This window comes from Mirounga angustirostris, unplaced genomic scaffold (assembly GCF_029215605.1).
Source record: "Mirounga angustirostris isolate CCGP_5_RB_7025 unplaced genomic scaffold, mMirAng1.0.hap1 SCAF_9, whole genome shotgun sequence".
Lineage (NCBI taxonomy): Eukaryota > Metazoa > Chordata > Mammalia > Carnivora > Phocidae > Mirounga > Mirounga angustirostris.
In genome coordinates, this window is record NW_026991717.1 from 96,494,569 (window position 1) to 96,514,189 (window position 19,621).

General features: G+C 44.8%; 1 protein-coding gene across 6 annotated transcripts in view; it reads right to left on the bottom strand.

Annotated features, from left to right (window-relative positions):
• CDKL1 (cyclin dependent kinase like 1) overlaps positions 1-19,621 on the bottom strand; it is a 61,406-nt gene that overhangs the window by 24,737 nt on the left and 17,048 nt on the right. For all 6 annotated transcript variants that reach the window (XM_064571028.1, XM_064571027.1, XM_064571029.1 and 3 more), the window contains one exon: positions 879-1,000. In XM_064571028.1, the coding sequence (XP_064427098.1) occupies positions 879-1,000 (122 nt within the window). The remainder of the gene's footprint in view (positions 1-878; positions 1,001-19,621) is intronic.

A 19,621-nucleotide genomic window follows, 5' to 3' on the forward strand; every position in this document is an offset into this window, starting at 1 on the left:
CTGCGGCCAGGCTTCCTAGTTCAGATTTTTCCCTTCCATCACATGCCACATACACATACCCTCCCACATCCACCTTATAAGACTCATCGGCAAGGCAGAACGAAGCCAGCATAGAGCAGAGTTGAGAGAGAAAAAAATCCACCACCGATGGTGCTCTGCCTTTAAAACATCCAGCCAAGGAGGAGTGGGTGGGCGCCGAAACCAGCCTGCGCCCCGCTCACTCTGGCAAGGGGCTACCTTCAACCAGAGGAAAGAGCACACACCCCCTTTTTTTTTTGCAGACAAAGGCTCTGCCTGCTCACCAAGCCTTCTTGTAATGCACACAAAGCAGCTGCCTGCACTGCAGAGGGATGTGTGACAAGATCATCAGAGCCTCCAGAATCTCCCCATCCTTCCCAGTCACGGCCACCGTCACAGTCCTTCACCTACGCTTGCCTCAGTGGGCTCTTGTCCCTTGTCACCAAGGAATTCCTGACCGATACAACAGACCAGACGCCCAGATCGCTCCAGGTGAAATGCCACGTTTGTTCTAGCCTGAAACCTCCTCTTGGTTGCTGTCTTTGGACTCCTGCTTTCACTCTCCAAGTCCTTGCCCTTCCCTAATCAGGCGCCACTAACCAATAGCCTTCCTTTTCTTTCTCAGAGACACAGATAACATAACGAAGAAATCAAGTTCAGCCTAATTATGCTGCTGTTTCTTCGTGAACATGATGAGTTACGATCTCTTTCCCAACCTTTTCAGTAACCCTTCCGCTGTCGGGCCCAGCCGTGCAAACATGACCCGCTCTTGCCGGGTCTGCAAAAGGGCCACTGCTCATCTTCCCTCGCAAATCCCGGTGTGCGCTCCTGTGTTTTGTGCGTAAGGAATGATCACTCACCCCCTTTGGTGTCTGTCCAACTCGTGGAGAACCGTGTGGTCACAGTACTCAAATACCAGGTGAAGCTTCCGCTTCCTTCTGAAGACTTCGATAAGGTTCACGAGGTTCGGGTGCTTTAGTTGCTGAAAAGACAAAAAAACCAAGGTTTGCTAGGCTGGGGCTGTGATGGATAGCTTTCTCTGATTCCGATTCAAGAAAAAGAGAGCAATTTGTCCTTTAGGAAGTTTCTTGTCCTGGGTTGAAGGAAACCACAAGCAGTATGATCTTACTTCTCTCAAGGAGCTCTTTGTTAGCAGCTTGTAAATGATTACAGCCTCACCCAGGTGGTTGGTGAAGGCAAAGAGAGAGATGAGAACTCTGGAAAAGAAAGGAGAATGAAAAATCCGGGGCAATTTCTAGTTAATGTAAACTCATCCTTTAAGGCTCAGATCAAATGTCCCTGCCTAAAGAGGGGTCCCCGGATCTCCTCCCCAGGCTGGTTCAATGTCCCTGTACATCTCATAGCTCCCCTGAAATAGGTCTCCTTGGCAATCCTCTGGAATTACCCAGCAATCGTTCTTTTGACTCTTCAATGTCCTCTGCTGTCAATAGATACAAGAGATATAAACCACTGAAAATAAGAATCATGACCTCAGGATTCTCTTGTTTCCTCAAAAGGATGTGGCTGTACCCCCAGCACAGGACCTTGCACATAATAAGCATTCGATAATTATTTGGGAATGAATGAGTAAATTGTGTTTCCTAGGTTGACGAAACATTTGAAAGCAGAAGAATGAGGAAGACTCTCTAAGCTGATGTGCCTGAAGGTGTGTTATCTAGAGAAAAAGAAAAAAGGTCAGAATCCATGTTGTGTTGCCAAGGCTAAATCTTGTACTTAGCTTCCTGGACCCTTCTGTCCGTAATCCTATCAGAAACACGACAATTAGGCAAACGAATTATTGCGAAGAGTCAAAATGATTAAATTTCTTCAGGGCATGAAGGCCTTCCGACAGCCGTCTAAGAAACAAAAGAGGACACCAGATGACATCACTGCTGCCCAATTCTAGCAGTCAAAGCAAAGCACGAGACACCCCCACCCCAGATTCCACCCTGAAGAAGCCCAGGATGGGGCGCCTGGGTGGCTCAGTGGGTTAAGCGACTGTCTTCGGTTCAGGTCATGATCCTGGAGTCCCTGGATCGAGTCCCGCATCGGGCTCCCTGCTTGGCGGGGAGTCTGCTTCTCCCTCTGACCCTCCTCCCTCTCATGCTCTCTGTCTCTCATTCTCTCTCTCTCAAATAAATAAATAAAATCTTTAAAAAAAAAAAAAAAAAAGCCCAGGATGAAGGAGCCCAAGGGGAGGGAGGCCCAGGTGTCCTGGTTAAGCTCAGCCCCCAGCCGACCCCCCGCTACATTCAGCTGCAAGAGTGAACCCAGGCAAGGCCAGCTGAAGGAACACTCCAGCAAGCCACGGAATTGTGAGAAATAAAACATCACTCTTGTTCAGAGCTACTGAGTGCGGGGGAGGTTATGCAGCCAAAGAGCCATAGATAACCTGTCCTAGGTCTCAGGGGGACTTCTAGAAACTACAGATGCTTACACCCCATCTCCAGAGACCCTGAATTGGTCTTAAGTAGGGGCCAGGCATCTGGGTTTTTTCCTCAAAATTCTCCAGGCGATTCAATATGTAGCCAGAGGTACTGATCACAGACAAGCAGATAACTTCATAAGAGGTAAGAGGAGTTAGGAGAAAAAGTGAAGATGAACGGCCTGCTGGATCACATTGGTGGGGGCATCAAGAAGAGAAGCAGCCAGCAAGGGAAATACAGAAGACAGCTATTTTCTCATTTTCTTTGTAATAGCCCTCTGTGTCTTCAAGTTGTGAAATTCCTCCTCTACATACTACACTGGATGAAACAAATATAAAACGGCCACGATACCCTACAGGCTGTTAGTCACGTGTGGGCCTCGGAACAGGGCACTTGCAGCTACAAAACGCCACGTTTAGGGTAACATACCTGGAAACTTTTAGCCTGAGCTAACATTTTCCAGAATAGTAGGACAGATCTGACCACTGTCTTAAACCGAAGAATCGCGTCGGCTTTGATGTCTCAAACAGCGAACAACCAGTCTGAGGGGGCTAAGTGGCAGCATGAAGACAGACTTAGCAGAAAGCAGAGGTTTTCTTTTCAGGCTCTGAAACAGTGCTATCCATAGGTCCAGACGTCAAATCTTAGATTCGTTTAAAAAAAATTTTTTTTTAAGATTTTATTTATTTATTTGACAGAGAGAGAGAGATAGCGAGAGCAGGAACACAAGCAGGGGGAGTGGGAGAGGGAGAAGCAGGCTTCCCGCCGGGCAGGGAGCCCGATGCGGGGCTCGATCCCAGGACCCCGGGATCATGACCCGAGCGGAAGGCAGATGCTTAACGACTGAGCCACCCAGGCGCCCCGCTACCCCTTCTTTCTATGACTACGCACCTTTGGAAAACCTGAACCCTAGGAACTGTAAAATATTCTATTCAAATAACATGTGAGATTCTTTCCAGTGTGTGGCTGTTGTAAGTAAAAGTGTTGATGAACCACTTCCTCGCCGGTTGACCTTAACTTTGAAGCATGTCGGGCCTCCACTTCCATCTGTGGGAGCAGGAGGAGGGCTGCGGTGAGCGTGCCACATAGAGGGTACTCAAGAGTGTCGCGCACGTAGTGACCTCTCCGTGAAGGATAACTGCTAATATCATTATTGGGAGCTAGAGCTATTTTTATTCAGGATGATTTTCTCTATTCAGTGTATTCAACAAATATTTATTTATTTTAATGCATAAGATAAAGTCCGAAGGATATAGAAACAAATAAAGCCAGTCCTGCCCCTACCCTCGTGAGTTTAGAACCTAAGAGGGATAGTAGATAATTGAACAAATAATTACAGATATGATAAATGTCACAAAAAACAAGGTAAAGGGTGCCCAGTTTGCGGATGGTGGGTGGTCCAGGGACGATCTCCTTGAGGAAGTTAGGTAGGCACCATCCAGAAGCACCAGAAATACAACTTTATGGCTCTAGAGATGGCTAAATTGCTTTTCAAAAGGATCATACATATTTACAGCTCTGTCAGGAGCAGGAGAGTACTTTTTACCATCCCACAGCCAGCTCTGAGGTTCATATAGACATTTAAGGTTGGTGATGTAGATCATCAAATTGCTTCCGGCAATACGGGTCACATGACTTTTAAACCACTTGTCTCAGGGTGCCTGGGTGGCTCAGTCGGTTACGCGGCTGCCTTCAGCTCAGGTCATGATCCCAGGGTCCTGGAATCGAGCCCCGCATCGGGCTCTCTGCTCCGCGGGAAGCCTGCTTCTCCCTCTCCCACTCCCCCTGCTTGTGTTCCCTCTCTCGCTGTGTCTCTCTCTGTCAAATAAATAAATAAAATCTTAACAAAACAAAACAAAACAAAACACTTGTCTCTCCTAACCCCCTCCACCAGATAACTTGTATATCATTGAAAATGGCCGATAACTTACTTCTCCACTTATTTTCAGGACAAATTTAATTTAGAAAAATTGATCACTAAGACTAAATTCTAATTAGGACTTATAAATATTAAATCATAAATACTTTAAATTATTAACTGTCTCTAGGTTGCCAGGATTCTGGGTGACTAGAACACATTCCAGAGCAGCAGATATCTGGAAGTCATTCCCAGCTAATGTTCATTTATTCAACAAAGATCTACAGAGCACCTGCTCTGCTTCAGGCACTGCTCTAGGCACTCGAGGCACATTGGTAAATGGGACAGAAGACCCAGGCATTACACAAAGAAGTGGCATGAAGAGCTCTGCATATAGATGAGGGTACCTCAGAGAAATCATCCCTGAGGAAGTGGCCTTGAGCTGAGTCCTGGAGGGTGAGAAAGGTCTGAATAGACCAAGGTCAGGAGTGGTGGTAGAGGCGGATTTCCAGGCAGAGAACTGGCCCTGGCCAGAAGGGGATTTAGGCTATTTAAGGAACTGAAAGACAGCGTGGCTTGAGGGTCAAGTGCATGGAACTGAGGCCAGTTTGACAGTCAGAAGCTGAGTCTTGTGGGACCTTGAGGGCCATGCTAAGAAATTTACACTTTATCCCAAGTGTAATGGGAAGCTACTGGAAAGAATTTTAGCAAGATGTGATATGATAATACCATTAGGTTATTTATTTTTTTATTTTAAATATTTTATTTATTTGTCAGAGAGAATGAGCACACAAGCAGGTGGATTGGCAGGCAGAGGGAGAAGCAGGCTCCCCACTGAGCAGGGATCCCGATGTGGGACTCGATCCCAGGACCCTGGGATCATAACCTGAGCTGAAGGCAGATGCTTAACCGACTGAGCCACCCGGGCGTCCCCCATTTGGGTTTTTTAAAGCTCACTACAGGGGCTGGATACAGAATGGCTTGGAGGAGGCAATATGGTGAGAGGAGACCAGGGCAGAGCCCATGGACAGCTGAGAGACAATGGTGGCTTGAACCAGGCAGAGGCAGGGAGATGGTGAGAAAGGCACTGTTGGGAGATGTATTTTATTATTAGAATATTCAGGATGTGGTGATGGACCAGAGGTGAGGGATAAGGGAGAGGGAGGTGTTAAGAATGACCAGAGGTTTGTATAATGGGGCAGATGGTGGTGCCATCACTGAGGGGAGGAACAGGTTTTGGGGGGACGAAACTACTGTTTTGGGCAGATTGGGCTGGTGGGCACTCTGAGATGCCAAAGGAGAGTTGTCAGGTTGGCTGGAGTTGGAGCTGAAGATAAAAGCTGGGGAGTCAGCATGGGTGTAAGTAAAGCCATGGGGAGATGTGATTTCCCAGTAGAGCAAGCGAGAAAGGAAGAGGCCCATGGAACCTCAGCACCAGAGGTATGGTGAGGAGGAACCAGAGGAGAAAGAAGAAAGTCCCTCTAGATAAGAGAGAAGACAGCAGAGCATGAGGGATGGGCATATCATGGAAGGAGGAAGTGGCCCTGGTGATGGAGGCTGCTGGAAGGTCAAGCGGGGAGAGGCCTAAGGGGCACCCTGTGGGCTTCCCCAGGCGGCCGTGTGAGCACTTTGGAAGCAGGGTCAGTGCAGGACTGAGACCAGGAGCCAGGTCCTATGTATCTAGCATCTCAACCTTCTCCGTCGCTCTCTGTTGACATCCCCGTATCTCGGGGGCAGGACTCAGAGAGACATCTCTAGTCAGTCCTGAAACCAGTTTGCAATTGGTAGCCTGGAGGGTTTGATAACAGCTCCAATATTGTGAAAGTTTGTATTCACAAGGATTTGGATACTTCTACTTCAATACTGAATGGGCTTCTTTAGGGACATACAGAGGAATTAGATGAGGAGATGGATGGACAGTCCACTGACATGTTTATTATACATACAAGTAATTTTAATAAAACAGGTTAAATTGCCATATCTACTACAGTGATATAGTTCAGGGCTCTTTTAATTATAATTCCTTCCTGTTTATGAGTGGATGAAAGCCAAAGCCTCAGGCCTGGTCTGATTTGTCGGCATTATGATTTGTGCTGGCCCAATCCTGAGGATTTCAGTGGTTCTTAGCAGTCCGGCCACACCAGCCTTTAGTTATTCCATATGTAGAAGGCTGGCCTGCTCAGACTCGGATCTAGTTTCTCATGGATAAAGTCGCCACCTTTGTTGATGCTATTTTATTTTGGCTTCCCTTTTATTTTTCTCTCTGTTTTGAACATTGGCGTTTCATAATATGCTGTGAAGAGAAGCATTTTCTCTGCCATTGAAAAAAGGACTCCATTTTTGTCAGCTGCATTTAACCTGACCTTTACTTGGTTTCCCCCACAGAGCAGAGAATGCTACGTATCCTTCTTGGCCAGCTTCCTCCGTCTCGTCATTGGCCCTATGTCTACACTGACCACCCATCTGTTGTGATAAGCACAGTCTTCTACATCCTCCAAGGTCAAATGCTTGGCCACAGCACTCTGAAGAATTTTGTACTAGTTGCCAACATTTCAGATCAGGAAATGTTACCTTAAAACCCTGTTACCAGGATTCTCTTGAAAACGCTGCAGATCTAGCAACATGGGGCCTGCACACGGTGGCATCAGTGAGCTAGGGCCAAGACACATCTGTTCCCTGTAGATAAGGCCCATGTGCTTAGTTCACTGCAGTCCCCACCACTCCCTACCACTCCCCAACACTAAGGCCAAGTGAAAGCTGTCCTTTATCATCACTCTTGCATGATTAGTTTTCTTATCTGAGAGGTAAAAGTGAGATATTTAAAGTACCTGTGTTTCTATCAAAAGTAGAAAAATGTACACGCAATAGAAATGACTGCAGGGGCACCTGGTGGCCCAGTCAGTTAAGTGTCTGCCTTGGCTCAGGTCATGATCTCAGGGTCCTGGGATCGAGCCCCACACCACACCAGAGCTGCTCTGCAGGTGGTCTGCTTCTCCCTCTCTCTTGCCCCTTAGCCCCCACTCGTGCTCTCTCTCAAAAAAATAAATGGATAAAATATAAAAAAAAAAAAAAAAAGAAGAAGAAGAAGAAATGAAATGACTGCTTATTTCAAGGCAAATAAGAAAAAGTATATGTATTTGCAGAAGTGAAGCATTTCTCCCGCACCTGTCTGGCCCTTGCAGGTAGCGGGTTTGTGACCTCTACCCTACCCTAGTCCTCAGTGGTCACATGTTTCTGGATTAACCAGTATACAGACCGTTATATCCATGGTCTCTCCTACCCTTCAAGTTTTCAAGGATTCTTTTTTTTTTTTAATAAAGTTGATCTTTAACATTCTTTTTTAAAAATATTTTATTTATTTATTTATTTATTTATTTATTTATTTATTTATTTAGATAGAGAGCACAAGCAGGGGGAGCGGCAGGCAGAGATAGAGTGAGAAGCAGGTTCCCTGCTGAGCAGAGAGCCCTATGCAGGGCTCGATCCCAGGACCCTGAGGTCATGACCTGCGCCGAAGGCAGACGCTTAACCGACTGAGCCACCCAGGCGCCCTGGTTTTCAAGGATTCTTATTCTTTGCAGGGCAACTGGGGGGATATTTACCCTGTCTGTGCTTCAGACAAAAGCAACAGACTATTTTCTCCATGATCATATCCTGTTTTCCTTTCAAAATCGTTCTTCTCCCGTAACTGTGATAAATAATAAAAGGAGAGGGATTAAATTTTAGAAAGCAGGAGCTGTTTTAGTAAGATGTTTTTTATAGGCCATTACAATTCTTGAACTTGACTCTAGGTCTTAGTTACCTAGACACATTTGCAGAAATCTCTTATCAGTTAACATTCACACAGAATGGAAAAAACTGATGCCCCCCCTTTATAATAATTAACCCTTAATACTTCCCAGGGATTCCCAGATCAGCATATTATGACCCTGTCAAGCACGTGAGATCCAGCAAGGTTGGGAGCTCGTCCAAACTAAGAAGAAGAGAAAGAATCGAATTCTTCATATTTCCTATCACTCTTCCCTTCCCCTGCGATGAATGCTCTCAAATACATCATGAAACTCAATGTAAGAGTTAACAGCAGATGTACCCAATTTGTTTTTGACTCAGAAAGAAGCTCTAAATTTCACCTTAACCCCATTTAAGAACTTTCAAAGTATAGGTACGGTCCTGATAAAATAATGCCACTGAAGAATTCATATCATAAAAAGTCAGTTCAAGGGCACCTGGGTGGCTCAGTCGGTTGGCCATCTGCCTTCAGCTTAGGTTGTGATCCCAGACTCCTGGGATCGAGTCCCTCGTCGGGCTCCCTGCTCAGTGGGGAGTCTGTCTGCCTCTCCCTCCGCTCCTCACCCCACTCCCGTACTTTCTCTCCCTCCAATAAATAAATAATTAAAATCTTTTAAAAAATTTTTTAAAGGTCAGTTCTAAAAATAATATGTAGATATAATGCAATTCCAATCAGAATCCAAAAGGATATTTTTTTTTAACTAGATAAAATGCCTTTTATGTTCATACAGAACTATAACTGTTTTAAAACTGCCAAGGAAAAAAACAGTTGGGGCAACTAGCTTTACCAGATGGCAAAATTTTCAATAAAGTGCCTATAATCATCATCAGCAGCATCATCATGACCAGGCCAGCAGGCTATTGACAAAGAAATGAACAAACAGAAGCAGTACAGAGTCTAGAACTAGATCCATGTATTTAAGGGAAATTGACATATGACCAAAGTAGTACTTCAATACAATTGAAAACAATGTACTTTATTTAAAATTGATTCTGGGAAAACTGATTACCCATTAGGAAAATGAGAACCATATCTTACCACCTTATATATAAGAATAATTTTCAGATATGTTAAAAAATTTTAGTATAAAATACTATAAATACTAGAAAAAATTTTAGGAGAAACTTTCTATGACTTTAGGATGGAAGAAAGCATCCTAAAAAACAAGAGCTCTAGAAGAAAAAAGACAAGATAGGCAAGTTTGGCCACAGAAGAATAAAATAATGTTGGGAAGATGACAAAAGTTCTGGAGCTACAGGGGCGCCTGGGTGGCTCAGTTGGTTAAGTAGCCAGCTCTTGGTTTTGGCTTAAGTCATGATCTCATGGGTGGTGGGATTGAACCCCATGCTTGGCTCCACACTCAGCAGGGAGTCTGCTTGAAGATTCTCTCCCTCTGTCCCTTCCCCATCGTGCACATGCACTCTTGCTCTCTCTCTAAAGTAAATAAATAATCTTTAAAAAAAAGTTCTGGAGCTGCATGGTGGTGATGGTTGCACACCAGTGTGAATGCCCTTAATGTCACTGAAGTATATATATATATATATATATACACTTAAAGATAGTTAAAATGGTAACATTTATGTTATGTGTATTTTACCTTAATAAAAAAAATAAAATAATGTTGGTTTGGTAAAAAACGAAAAACAAAAACACTAGAAACAATGTCAAAAGACAAATAATAGGCAGGGAAATACTTGTTACAACAAATAAAGGGCTACAGCCCTACTATTACAAAGACACTTCATGTACTATGAAGAAAAAGACACCGTAGTGGGAAAATGGGCAAAAGATATAATAAGCAGGTAGTACACAGAAGAGGAAATATAAATGATCCAGAGACATGAAAAGATATTCAATCTCACTAGTAGTCAGAGAAGGACAAATCAGAGCAAGAATGTGAAGCGACTCTTTTTCCTAATGGACAGACATTTCACAAATTGGTAACATCCAGTGTTGCCAAGGATATAGAGAAATGGATCTTCTCACACTTGGCTGGTTAGACTTTTAGGGAAAGTTACTAGCAGTATTTATTAAAACAACACACCCAAAAAACATGGGCCAAAGATCTGAGTAGACACCTCACCAAAGAAGAGATACAGATGGGAAATACAGGGTGATGGGCATTGAGGAGGGCACGTGTTGTGATGAGCACTGGGTGTTATACGTAACTAATGAATCATTGAACACTATGTCAAAAACTAATGATGTACTATACAGAGGTTAACTGAACATAATAAAAAAAATTAAAAAACAGATGGGAAATAAACATATGAAAAGATGATCAACATATTTTTTCACTAGGGAACTGCAAATTATAGAAACAACGAGATACCGTTACATACCTATTAGAATAAGCTAAAACCCAAAACAGCTGATGACACCAAACACTGATGATGATACTGAGCAACAGGAACGCACTCACTGCTGGTGGGAATGCAAGATGGCACAGCCACTCTGGAGGACAGTTTGGGAGTTTCTTACAAAGCTAAACATAGTTGTACCATATGATCCATGATTCATACTCTTAGGTGTTTACCCAAATGATCTGAAAACTTATATCCACATAAAAACCTGCTCATGAACGTTTAGAACGGCTTTATTTATAATCACCAAAAATTGCAAGCAAACGGATTGTCTTCCTTTAGGCAAAAGGATAAAAGATTATGCTCCATCCATAGAATGGAATATTAATCAGTGATAAGAAGAAATGAGCTATAATGCCATGAGAAGACATGTATGAAATTTAAATGCATATTGTTAAGTGAAAGAAGCTAGTCTGAAAAGATGACATATTGTATGATTTCAATTATACGACACTCTGGAAAAAGCAAAACTGTGGGGACAGTAAAAAGGTCAGTGATTGCCAGGAGTTCAGAGACATGGGGGGGAAAAGGCACACGTGAAACAGGATTTTTAGGGCTGTGAAATTATTCTGCCTGATACTGTAATGGAGAATACGTGACATTATACATTTCTCAAAACCCACAGAACGTTACAGCACAAAGAGTGAACCTTAATGTATCCAAATTAAAAAAAAAAAAACATTTAGGAGGTTGGGGAATCCTCTGTTAGAAAGCAGAATGTGAGGGGCGCCTGGGTGGCTCAGTCATTAAGCGTCTGCCTTGGGTTCAGGTCATGATCCCAGGGTCCTAGGATCGAGCCCCGCATCGGGCTCCCTGCTCGGCGGGAAACCTACTTCTCCCTCTCCCACTCACCCTGCTTGTGTTCCCTCTCTCGCTGTGTCTCTCTCTGTCAAATAAATAAATAAAATCTTAAAAAAAAAGAAAGAAAGAAAGCAGAATGCGATAAAATACCTGACCAGTACTTCTCAAAACTATCATGGCCATTAAATACACAGAAAATCTAAAATGGTCACAGGCAAGAGGAGCCGAGGGACACCGACAACTCAACATAATGTGGTATCCTAGATGGGATCCTGGCACAGAAAAAGGACATTATATAAAAACTAAGGAAATGTGAGTGAAGTACAGACTTTAATTAATGATAACATGTCATACTGGTTCATTAGTTATAACAAACATACCATACTAATGTAAGATGCTAATAACAGGTGGAACTGAGCACAGGGTATATGGGAACTCTCTGCACAATCTTCTCAATTTTTCTGTAAATCTAAAACTCTTCTAAAAAATAAAGTGCATTGAAACACACACAGAGCTCCCATCTTACCCAGCACACCACTTCCGGAAATATACCCTACATAAATAAAAGCACCACTGCATAAAGATATATGGACAAAGATATTTATTGCAGCATTGTTTGTAAAAGCAAAAAATTAGAAACAACACAAACATCCTTTGATAAAGAGGATGGCAAAATAAATTGTGGTACATTTAAAGCATGAAATATTGAATACTATGCAACTATTAAAAAGAACAAAATTAACAGAGATCTATCTATTGGCCCAATGACAATAATGTATTGTTGAACAAAGAAGGTAAGTTATGGGGAGGGTATGTGTTTTAATGAGCACTGGGTATAAGACTGAGGAATCACAGACCTGTACCCCTGAAACAAATAATACATCATATTAATTAATTGAATTTAAATTTTAATAAAAAATACAAAAAAAGAAGGTAAGTTACTGAGTAACGTTATAAAAACATGAAAATAGAAGCTACTGAGTAATTTTATTAAAAATATATTAAAAAGGGGGGGATGAGAGAAATAGGTGAAGGGGATTAGGAGGTACAAACTTCAGTTATAAAATAAGTGAGTCACAGAGATTAAAAGTACAGCATATGGAATATAGTTAATATTTTAAATTTTTTTTAATTTATTTTTTACTGAGAGAGAGAGGGCGAGCGAGGGAGTGGAGGTCAGGGGCTGGAGAGGGGCACAGAGAGAGGGAAAGAATCTTAAGCAGACTCTACACTGAGTGCAATGACCCTGAGATCATGACCTGAGCCAAAATCAAGAGTCGGACACTTAACCGACTGAGCCACCCCGGCGCCCCTCGTCAATAATATTGTAAGAACGCTGTGTGATGACCACACTTACTGTGGGGAGCACTGAGTAACGTATGAAATTGATGAATCACACTACGCTGCACACCGAAAACTAATATAACATTGTAAGCCAACTATATTTCGACAATAAAAATTTTAAAAATATATATGAAAATAGAAAGTTTTTGAAAAACTATGAAAAAGTTCTATTTTCATGGATTCATTTTTTTTTTTTTTAAGATTTTATTTATTTATTTGAGACAGAGAGAATGAGAGACAGAGAGCATGAGAGGGAGGAGGGTCAGAGGGAGAAGCAGACTCCCTGCCGAGCAGGGAGCCCGATGCGGGACTCGATCCCGGGACTCCAGGATCATGACCTGAGCCGAAGGCAGTCGCTTAACCAACTGAGCCACCCAGGCGTCCCTTTCATGGATTCATTTTTAAATATATTATTATTCAAAAACATATGCTGAGCCCTACGTCGTGCTAGACATTATTCTAAGCTCTGGGATTACAATATTTAACAGGGCTAACAGAAATCTCTGCTCTCAGGGAGCTTATGTTTGAGCACGCTGGCTGGTGATAAGTCTCATGGAAAGGTAGGGGGGGCACAGTAGCGTGGAAGGGGGTGCAATTTACAACAGGGTGATCAGGAAAGACCTCACACCAAAGGTGACAAATGAAAAAAGATCTGAAGAAGGTAAGAGCCATGGAGACGGCCAGAAAAATACCCCAGGCAGAAGGATCTACGGGTCCTAAGGGTCTCACGTGGAACCCTGCCTGGAATGTTTGTGAACAGCAAGGAGGTCAGTGTCAGCCCATCTTTTAATCTAACCGTTGCCTAGCAAGCAGCTTCCAGGTGGATGCTCAACAGCCCCTCCTCTCAGCTGCACTGTGTGTCTTTTGCCTTCTGCCCCAGGGGGCTTCTGGGTGCTGAGGTCCAGGGAGCTGGTAGAGGATTCTAACCTGCAGGAGTTAGCGCTCCAGGGGGGAATCCTGAAGCACGGCGGTGGGGGGGGGGGGGCGTGCAGGAAGTGGTGGGTAAATGCTCCTCTCTTCTGTCCTCAGGCTCCTTCAAGAGCCCTAGCACGTTGAGTCCCTGTTGTCCCCTGCGTTGCTTTTGCCTCCTTCCCTATTTCCTTCTCTCCTGTCCCTTACTCCAGCTCCCCGGTATCACTTCCCAAAATAAACTACTAGTGTGTGATCCCTTGTCTCAGACTTTACTTTAAAGGAGGTGCACAGCCTAAGACAATTGGTACCAGAAGTGGTCTTAGCTAGTGCATCTTCAGAATGGGATTCTGGAACCGGATCCATCACCAGGCAGATGGCAACCAGGACCCCACTGCTGGTGGTACGTGAGGTGAGCGGAAGCCCTGGGGCGCTGCAGGGACGCAGTTGGGAAGGCTGTCGCCGGCCAGTCGCGGTTTTGAACACGGTGCGGTTGGCTCACACAGTAGCAGGGGCACGTGAGTCGTAGGGGAGTAGCCGGGCCAAGGGGCCAACGGTAATTACAGGGGTTATTGAGTGAGCTCCAGGTCGTTGAAGAAAGAGAAGAGAAAACGACAGGTTTGGGTTAGCCACCCGCACGCTGTAAGAGAGGCCCCTGTGCAGTACTGAAGGAGGCGCTGAGCTCCTGCAGACACAGGATAGGCTGCTCAGATCAGGCCTAGGACCTAAGAGTAGCAGAGACACGACGCAGACAATGGGTAGCTTCAAGAGGCCTCTTCTGCCAAAGTCAGGGCCCGGGTGAGAAAAGAGAGGGGCTCTGAGATCTGGAATAGACACCTCTAGGGTAATGAGCCTGAGAATCCTAAACTCCCACATTTCCCCGAACCCCCTGGGCTGGGAGGAGCAGCTTCTGTGCTTCTGCCGTAGGTGAAACACTTCGTCGCATACAGAGACCCTGGAAATACCAGAAATATCACTGAGGCAGCTGTCTTCTGGGGAGGACGATGCGTGTCCTCCTTAGATCCTATCCCCACCTCCTCCCAGGGTCCAGAGACCTGTATAACTAGGACGACGTGGCAGTGTGCTCAAGCCAGGCAATGTGCCTCTCACCCAGGAGGAAACACCTGGCTTACAAGCCCTGGCTCATGTGTACCAGCAGGACGCTTGAGGGCCTTAGACCATGGCAGTGGTGACATGTAAGGCTGGGGAGGGGGAAATGCATTGACGTGGGAGTACTCTCCTGTGACTGACAAGGACCCCTGGCCACAGTCTTTCCTTCCTCCACGAAAGCAGTAAGGAAGGCACGGGGAAGGAGGTCACCGGCATCTTTGCGAAGCTCAGTACTGGCTGTCCTCTGTAGGCTGGAGATGCTACCTGGAACGCGGCTCTCTGGTTCCCGTTGGAGTGAGGCGATTCCCAAGTGGCTGAGACCAGGTGCTGACCATGGCGAGGTATACGTAACTCCCATCACGGGAAGTGAGGCCAGATGCTTTATTTCCCAGAAACCCGTGCTGACGTAGACAGGAACTCACTCACTGCGGAGTTCTCGTAGGTGGGACAGAAGAGCAGCCGGCCGGTGTGGTCCTTGTGTTACCGGAAGAAACGGAGAGATGGCAAGCAGAGGGTTGATGTCGCCTGTCAGGATGGAACGCTGCAGTTTCTCACCCAGTTTCTAGATCTAAGGCAGTGTGTAGACCAAAGTGCTTTTGACTGACTCACCATGCTGAGGCATCCTGCAACGCCACCACAACTACTCCTCCATTCTTTCCCAAAGGGACCTGTGGCTATTCATCAGGGTGACTGGGGAAGGGAGAGTCTCAGACTTTTCAAGGGCTGTGGCTGGCTACCAAGTCTAAGGACCCAAAATGCTATCATGGCCCCAGGTTAGAGTCATGCCTCACTGTGGGCCTAAGGGGTCCCAAGATCCACTCTTGAGGTTATTTCCTCCACTCTCAAGTGCATAATTAGGATGGATGCACTTAGTAGTTGGCAAATCTTCACATTGGTTCCACGACCTGTGGAGTAAGAGCCAATATGGCAGAAAGGACCAAAGAGAAGCCTCTGAAACTGCACACCCCCCAGCACAGCCCTGGCCAAAACAGCAAATCAGAAGCAAAACCACATCTCAAGAGTAAAGGATGGATTAGCACCATTGAAGACTTAAAGATGCAGGGGTGGTAGTCCACATCATATCCCCACTCAATTCTCCTGGTAGACTGCTATAAACTCAACCAAATCATAGCTCCAATTGCAACTGCAGGGCCAGATGTGGTATCTTTTCTGGAACAGATCTACAGTCTCTGGCACCTGACATGCAATTCGTCAGATCATGCATTCATCATTGATCTGATGAATGTATTCTTTCCAATCCCTATCAGTAAGGAGGATCAAGAGCAGTTCACTTTTTGTGGAATGGACAGCAGTTCACATTCACCATCTTACCCAAGGCCTAGGTTAACTCTCTTGCTCTCTGTTGCAGTATGGTCTAAAGGGACCTTGATCATCTGGACATTTCATAGAATATCATGCTGATCTACTGTATTGATGACATCAAGTTAACTGGACCTCCTGGTGAGTAGGAAATGACAAATATTCTGAATGCCCCATTAAGACACATGTATACCAGAGAGTGGGAGAAAATCCGCTGGGGCATGTCATGGGTAACGTTCTAGGGGTCCAATGGCTTGGGGCACGCTGGGACATCCCCTCTAAAGTCAAGGACAAATTGTTGCACCTTGTATCACCCACCACTAAAAAAAGGCATTGCATTTGGTGGGTCTCTTCAGATTCTGGAGGCGGCATATCTTATACACGTGCACCAGGGAATAGTTCTTGGGAATACTGTTCTAATTTACCAGGTGGTTTGGAAGGCTGCCAATATTGGTTAGGACCCAAGGCACAACTTTACAGCACATCAGAGCTACCCTACCACCCAGGCCGTATGATTCAGTATATCCAATCATGCTAGTGCTGTCCAGCTTCTGCTGTCTCATGAGCCCCTCATAGAGACTGAGTACTGATCACGGGACATCAAGGGATTATGTGACCAAGAGCTTCCTCTTGGGCACTGGGTAATAGAGATCCACATCATAAGACTGCATGGAGGTCGCAGCAATCCACTATGTGTGGGGGAAAACTATACTTTTGTGATCAGGCTCAAGCAGGTCTGCAGGGAACAAGCGAAACGAAAAGAGGTGGCCTATTCTCCATGTCATCTATTTTATTGTTCTGTCACCTGTCCTTCAACTTATACATATGGTTTAATGGGAGTTTCCAAGTAATGGAGGAGAAAAACCTCAAGTCCAGCTTGCAGATGGATCAGCTCATTATGTTGGCACTAGCTGAAAATGGACTGCCACCATACGGTAGCCCTGCTCAGCAGGGGCCTTGAAGGACAACGGTAACAGGATATCCTCCCACTGAGCATAGCTTCAAGCAGTGCACTTGATGGCTCACTTTGTACAAAGGTAGAAAGGACCCGAGATATACATGGACCCCTAGGTAGTGGCAAATAGCTCGTCTAGTTGATGAAGAGTCTGGAAGGGACAAGACTGGAAGATCATTTGGAGAAGAGGCATACATTGCATTTGTGGGAGTGAGTACAGAGCTTGAGGGTCTTTGGGCTTCATATTCATGCCCACCAGAGAGAGCATCCATGACAGAGAAAGCACCGAGCAAGCCAGCGGGAGATGTCTTTCTGGTGGGTGTCAGCCTGTTCTGTCCTTGGCCACCCCGGCCTGTGTGATTGACCCATGAACTCGGTGGCCATGGCCGCAGGAATGGTGGGCGTGCATGTCCCCGGAGCACTGCCCCCTCTCTGCAAGGCTGATCTGACTACTGCTGCTACTGAGGACAACCTGACAGGAGCAAAAACTGATACTGGGGTGCTGATATGCACTGTCCTTGAAGGAGACCAGCTGCTATGGGAAGAGGGTAGTGATGAGTCCTTACTGGAATTGATACTAACTTTAGATATGGGTTTGCCCTTCCTGCCTACACCACAGTCCAAGGGCTTAGAGAATGCCTGCTTTACTGGCACGGGAGTCCACACAACGTCAGACCAAGAGGCCCATTTTACAGCAAAGGAGACATGACAATTAGCACATGGCCAAGGGATCCACTAGTTCGACTATATATCTCATCGCCTACAACTAGCCAACCTAATAATAGAATGATGGAATCTGTACTTCAGTTCTTTAGGGGTATATGCACTGACCCACATGGTGCTGTGTCTTCTGTGGCTAATCCATGGGTCTGGGAACCAGGAGCAGAAATAGGATCGGACCGGGGCACCTGGGTGGCTCAGTTGTTAAGAGTCTGCCTTCGGCTCAGGTCATGATCCCAGGGTCCTGGGATCGAGCCCCACATCAGGCTCCCTGCTCTGTGGGAAGCCTGCCTCTCCCTCTCCCACTCCCCCTGCTTGTGTTCCCTCTCTCACTGTGTCTCTCTCTTTCAAATAAATAAATTAAAAATTAAAAAAAAAAAAGAAATAGGATCGGACCTCTCCTCATCACTCCCGGTTATCTACTTATGGAAATCATGCTTCCTGTTCACAATATTCTCTCAAATTTGCACAGCTTGGGCGCCTGGGTGGCTCAGTTAGTTAAGCGACTGCCTTCGGCTCAGGTCATGATCCTGGAGTTCCGGGATCGAGTCCCACATCGGGCTCCCTGCTCAGCAGGGAGTCTGCTTCTCCCTCTGACCCTCCTCCCTCTCATGCTCTCTGTCTCTCATTCTCTCTCTCGCAAATAAGTAAAATCTTAAAAAAAAAAAAAAAAAAAATTTGCACAGCTTTATGTGTACCTGATGACCAAATGTCTATTAATAGGTGATTAGTTAAATAAACTGTAGGACTTTATATTACATTCAAATGAGAAAATAGTATGCAGCTGTTGAAAGAATAAAGCATATCTATATGTGTTGACTTGGAAAGATATCCAAGATACAGTGTTAAGTGTAAAACGGAAACTACAGAATGTATATACAATATGATAGCATTTGTATCTGTTTTTTTTTTTTTTTTAAAGATTTTATTTATTTATTTGAGACAGAGAGAATGAGAGACAGAGAGCATGAGAGGGAGGAGGGTCAGAGGGAGAAGCAGACTCCCTGCCGAGCAGGGAGCCCGATGCGGGACTCGATCCCGGGACTCCAGGATCATGACCTGAGCCGAAGGCAGACGCTTAACGACTGAGCCACCCAGGCGCCCCCATACAAATGGTTTTAAAAAGCTTTATGTGTCTTCACTATATTATAAAACCAAAATAAATATTTTGAAGTTAGTTTCAGAGAACTAGTTAATACATCACCACGGGGGCGGGGGGAGCTATTTTCATTATTTAAAAAGCTACTGAATTACCACCACCATCTCCAGCCTATAGGAAAATATTCTGCACCCCTCATGGTGTTGCTGAGGAATCCTTCTTTAGCACTTTTGGTAAAGGAAAGCTGTCTTCATCTCGTATTTCCTCCAAATGCCAAGAATCCCATGGTAGACACCCTGGCTAACGTTTTGTTTTGGGGACTAGAGAAGGGAAGGGTGTGACATATGAAGTGGGAGAGTACATGGGTGGAGAGGTGGAGAGGGGCATGACATTTATTTATGGTAGGTTTCCTGTCGACAACATGGATGAACAGAGTATACCAGGCTGGTCCTCTGGCCACAGACCTCGGCTGAGATCTCTTCTGGATTCTTCTCAAGACCCAGCACAGGCTAAGGATGTGCACTGTGGATGCTCCATTTGCTTTGTTGACTAATAAAGTACATGAACATTTCCAGAAAAGAAGCAATAGTACAAATGTGGTCAAAATGAAAATTAACAATGGCATAGCCAAAAATTAATGCAGCAATGTACAGACAGAAATAAATTACTTGTTTGGGTTATACAAATAAACTTCCACTGGTGTAGAAGTCACTTTTCATTATTTTAACAAAAAGAGGAATTGAGCTCCAAGTTTTCAACCAGGTAATTTTATACAAAAGCATTTTTACTACAGTGCTTTTAAAGTTAATAAGTAATAAAGAAGGTTAATAACTAGCAAGAACATATGCCTGTAAAAGCAAATTTGTGCCTAAGACATCAGTCCTCCCAAATAAAAAGGTGAATTAAAA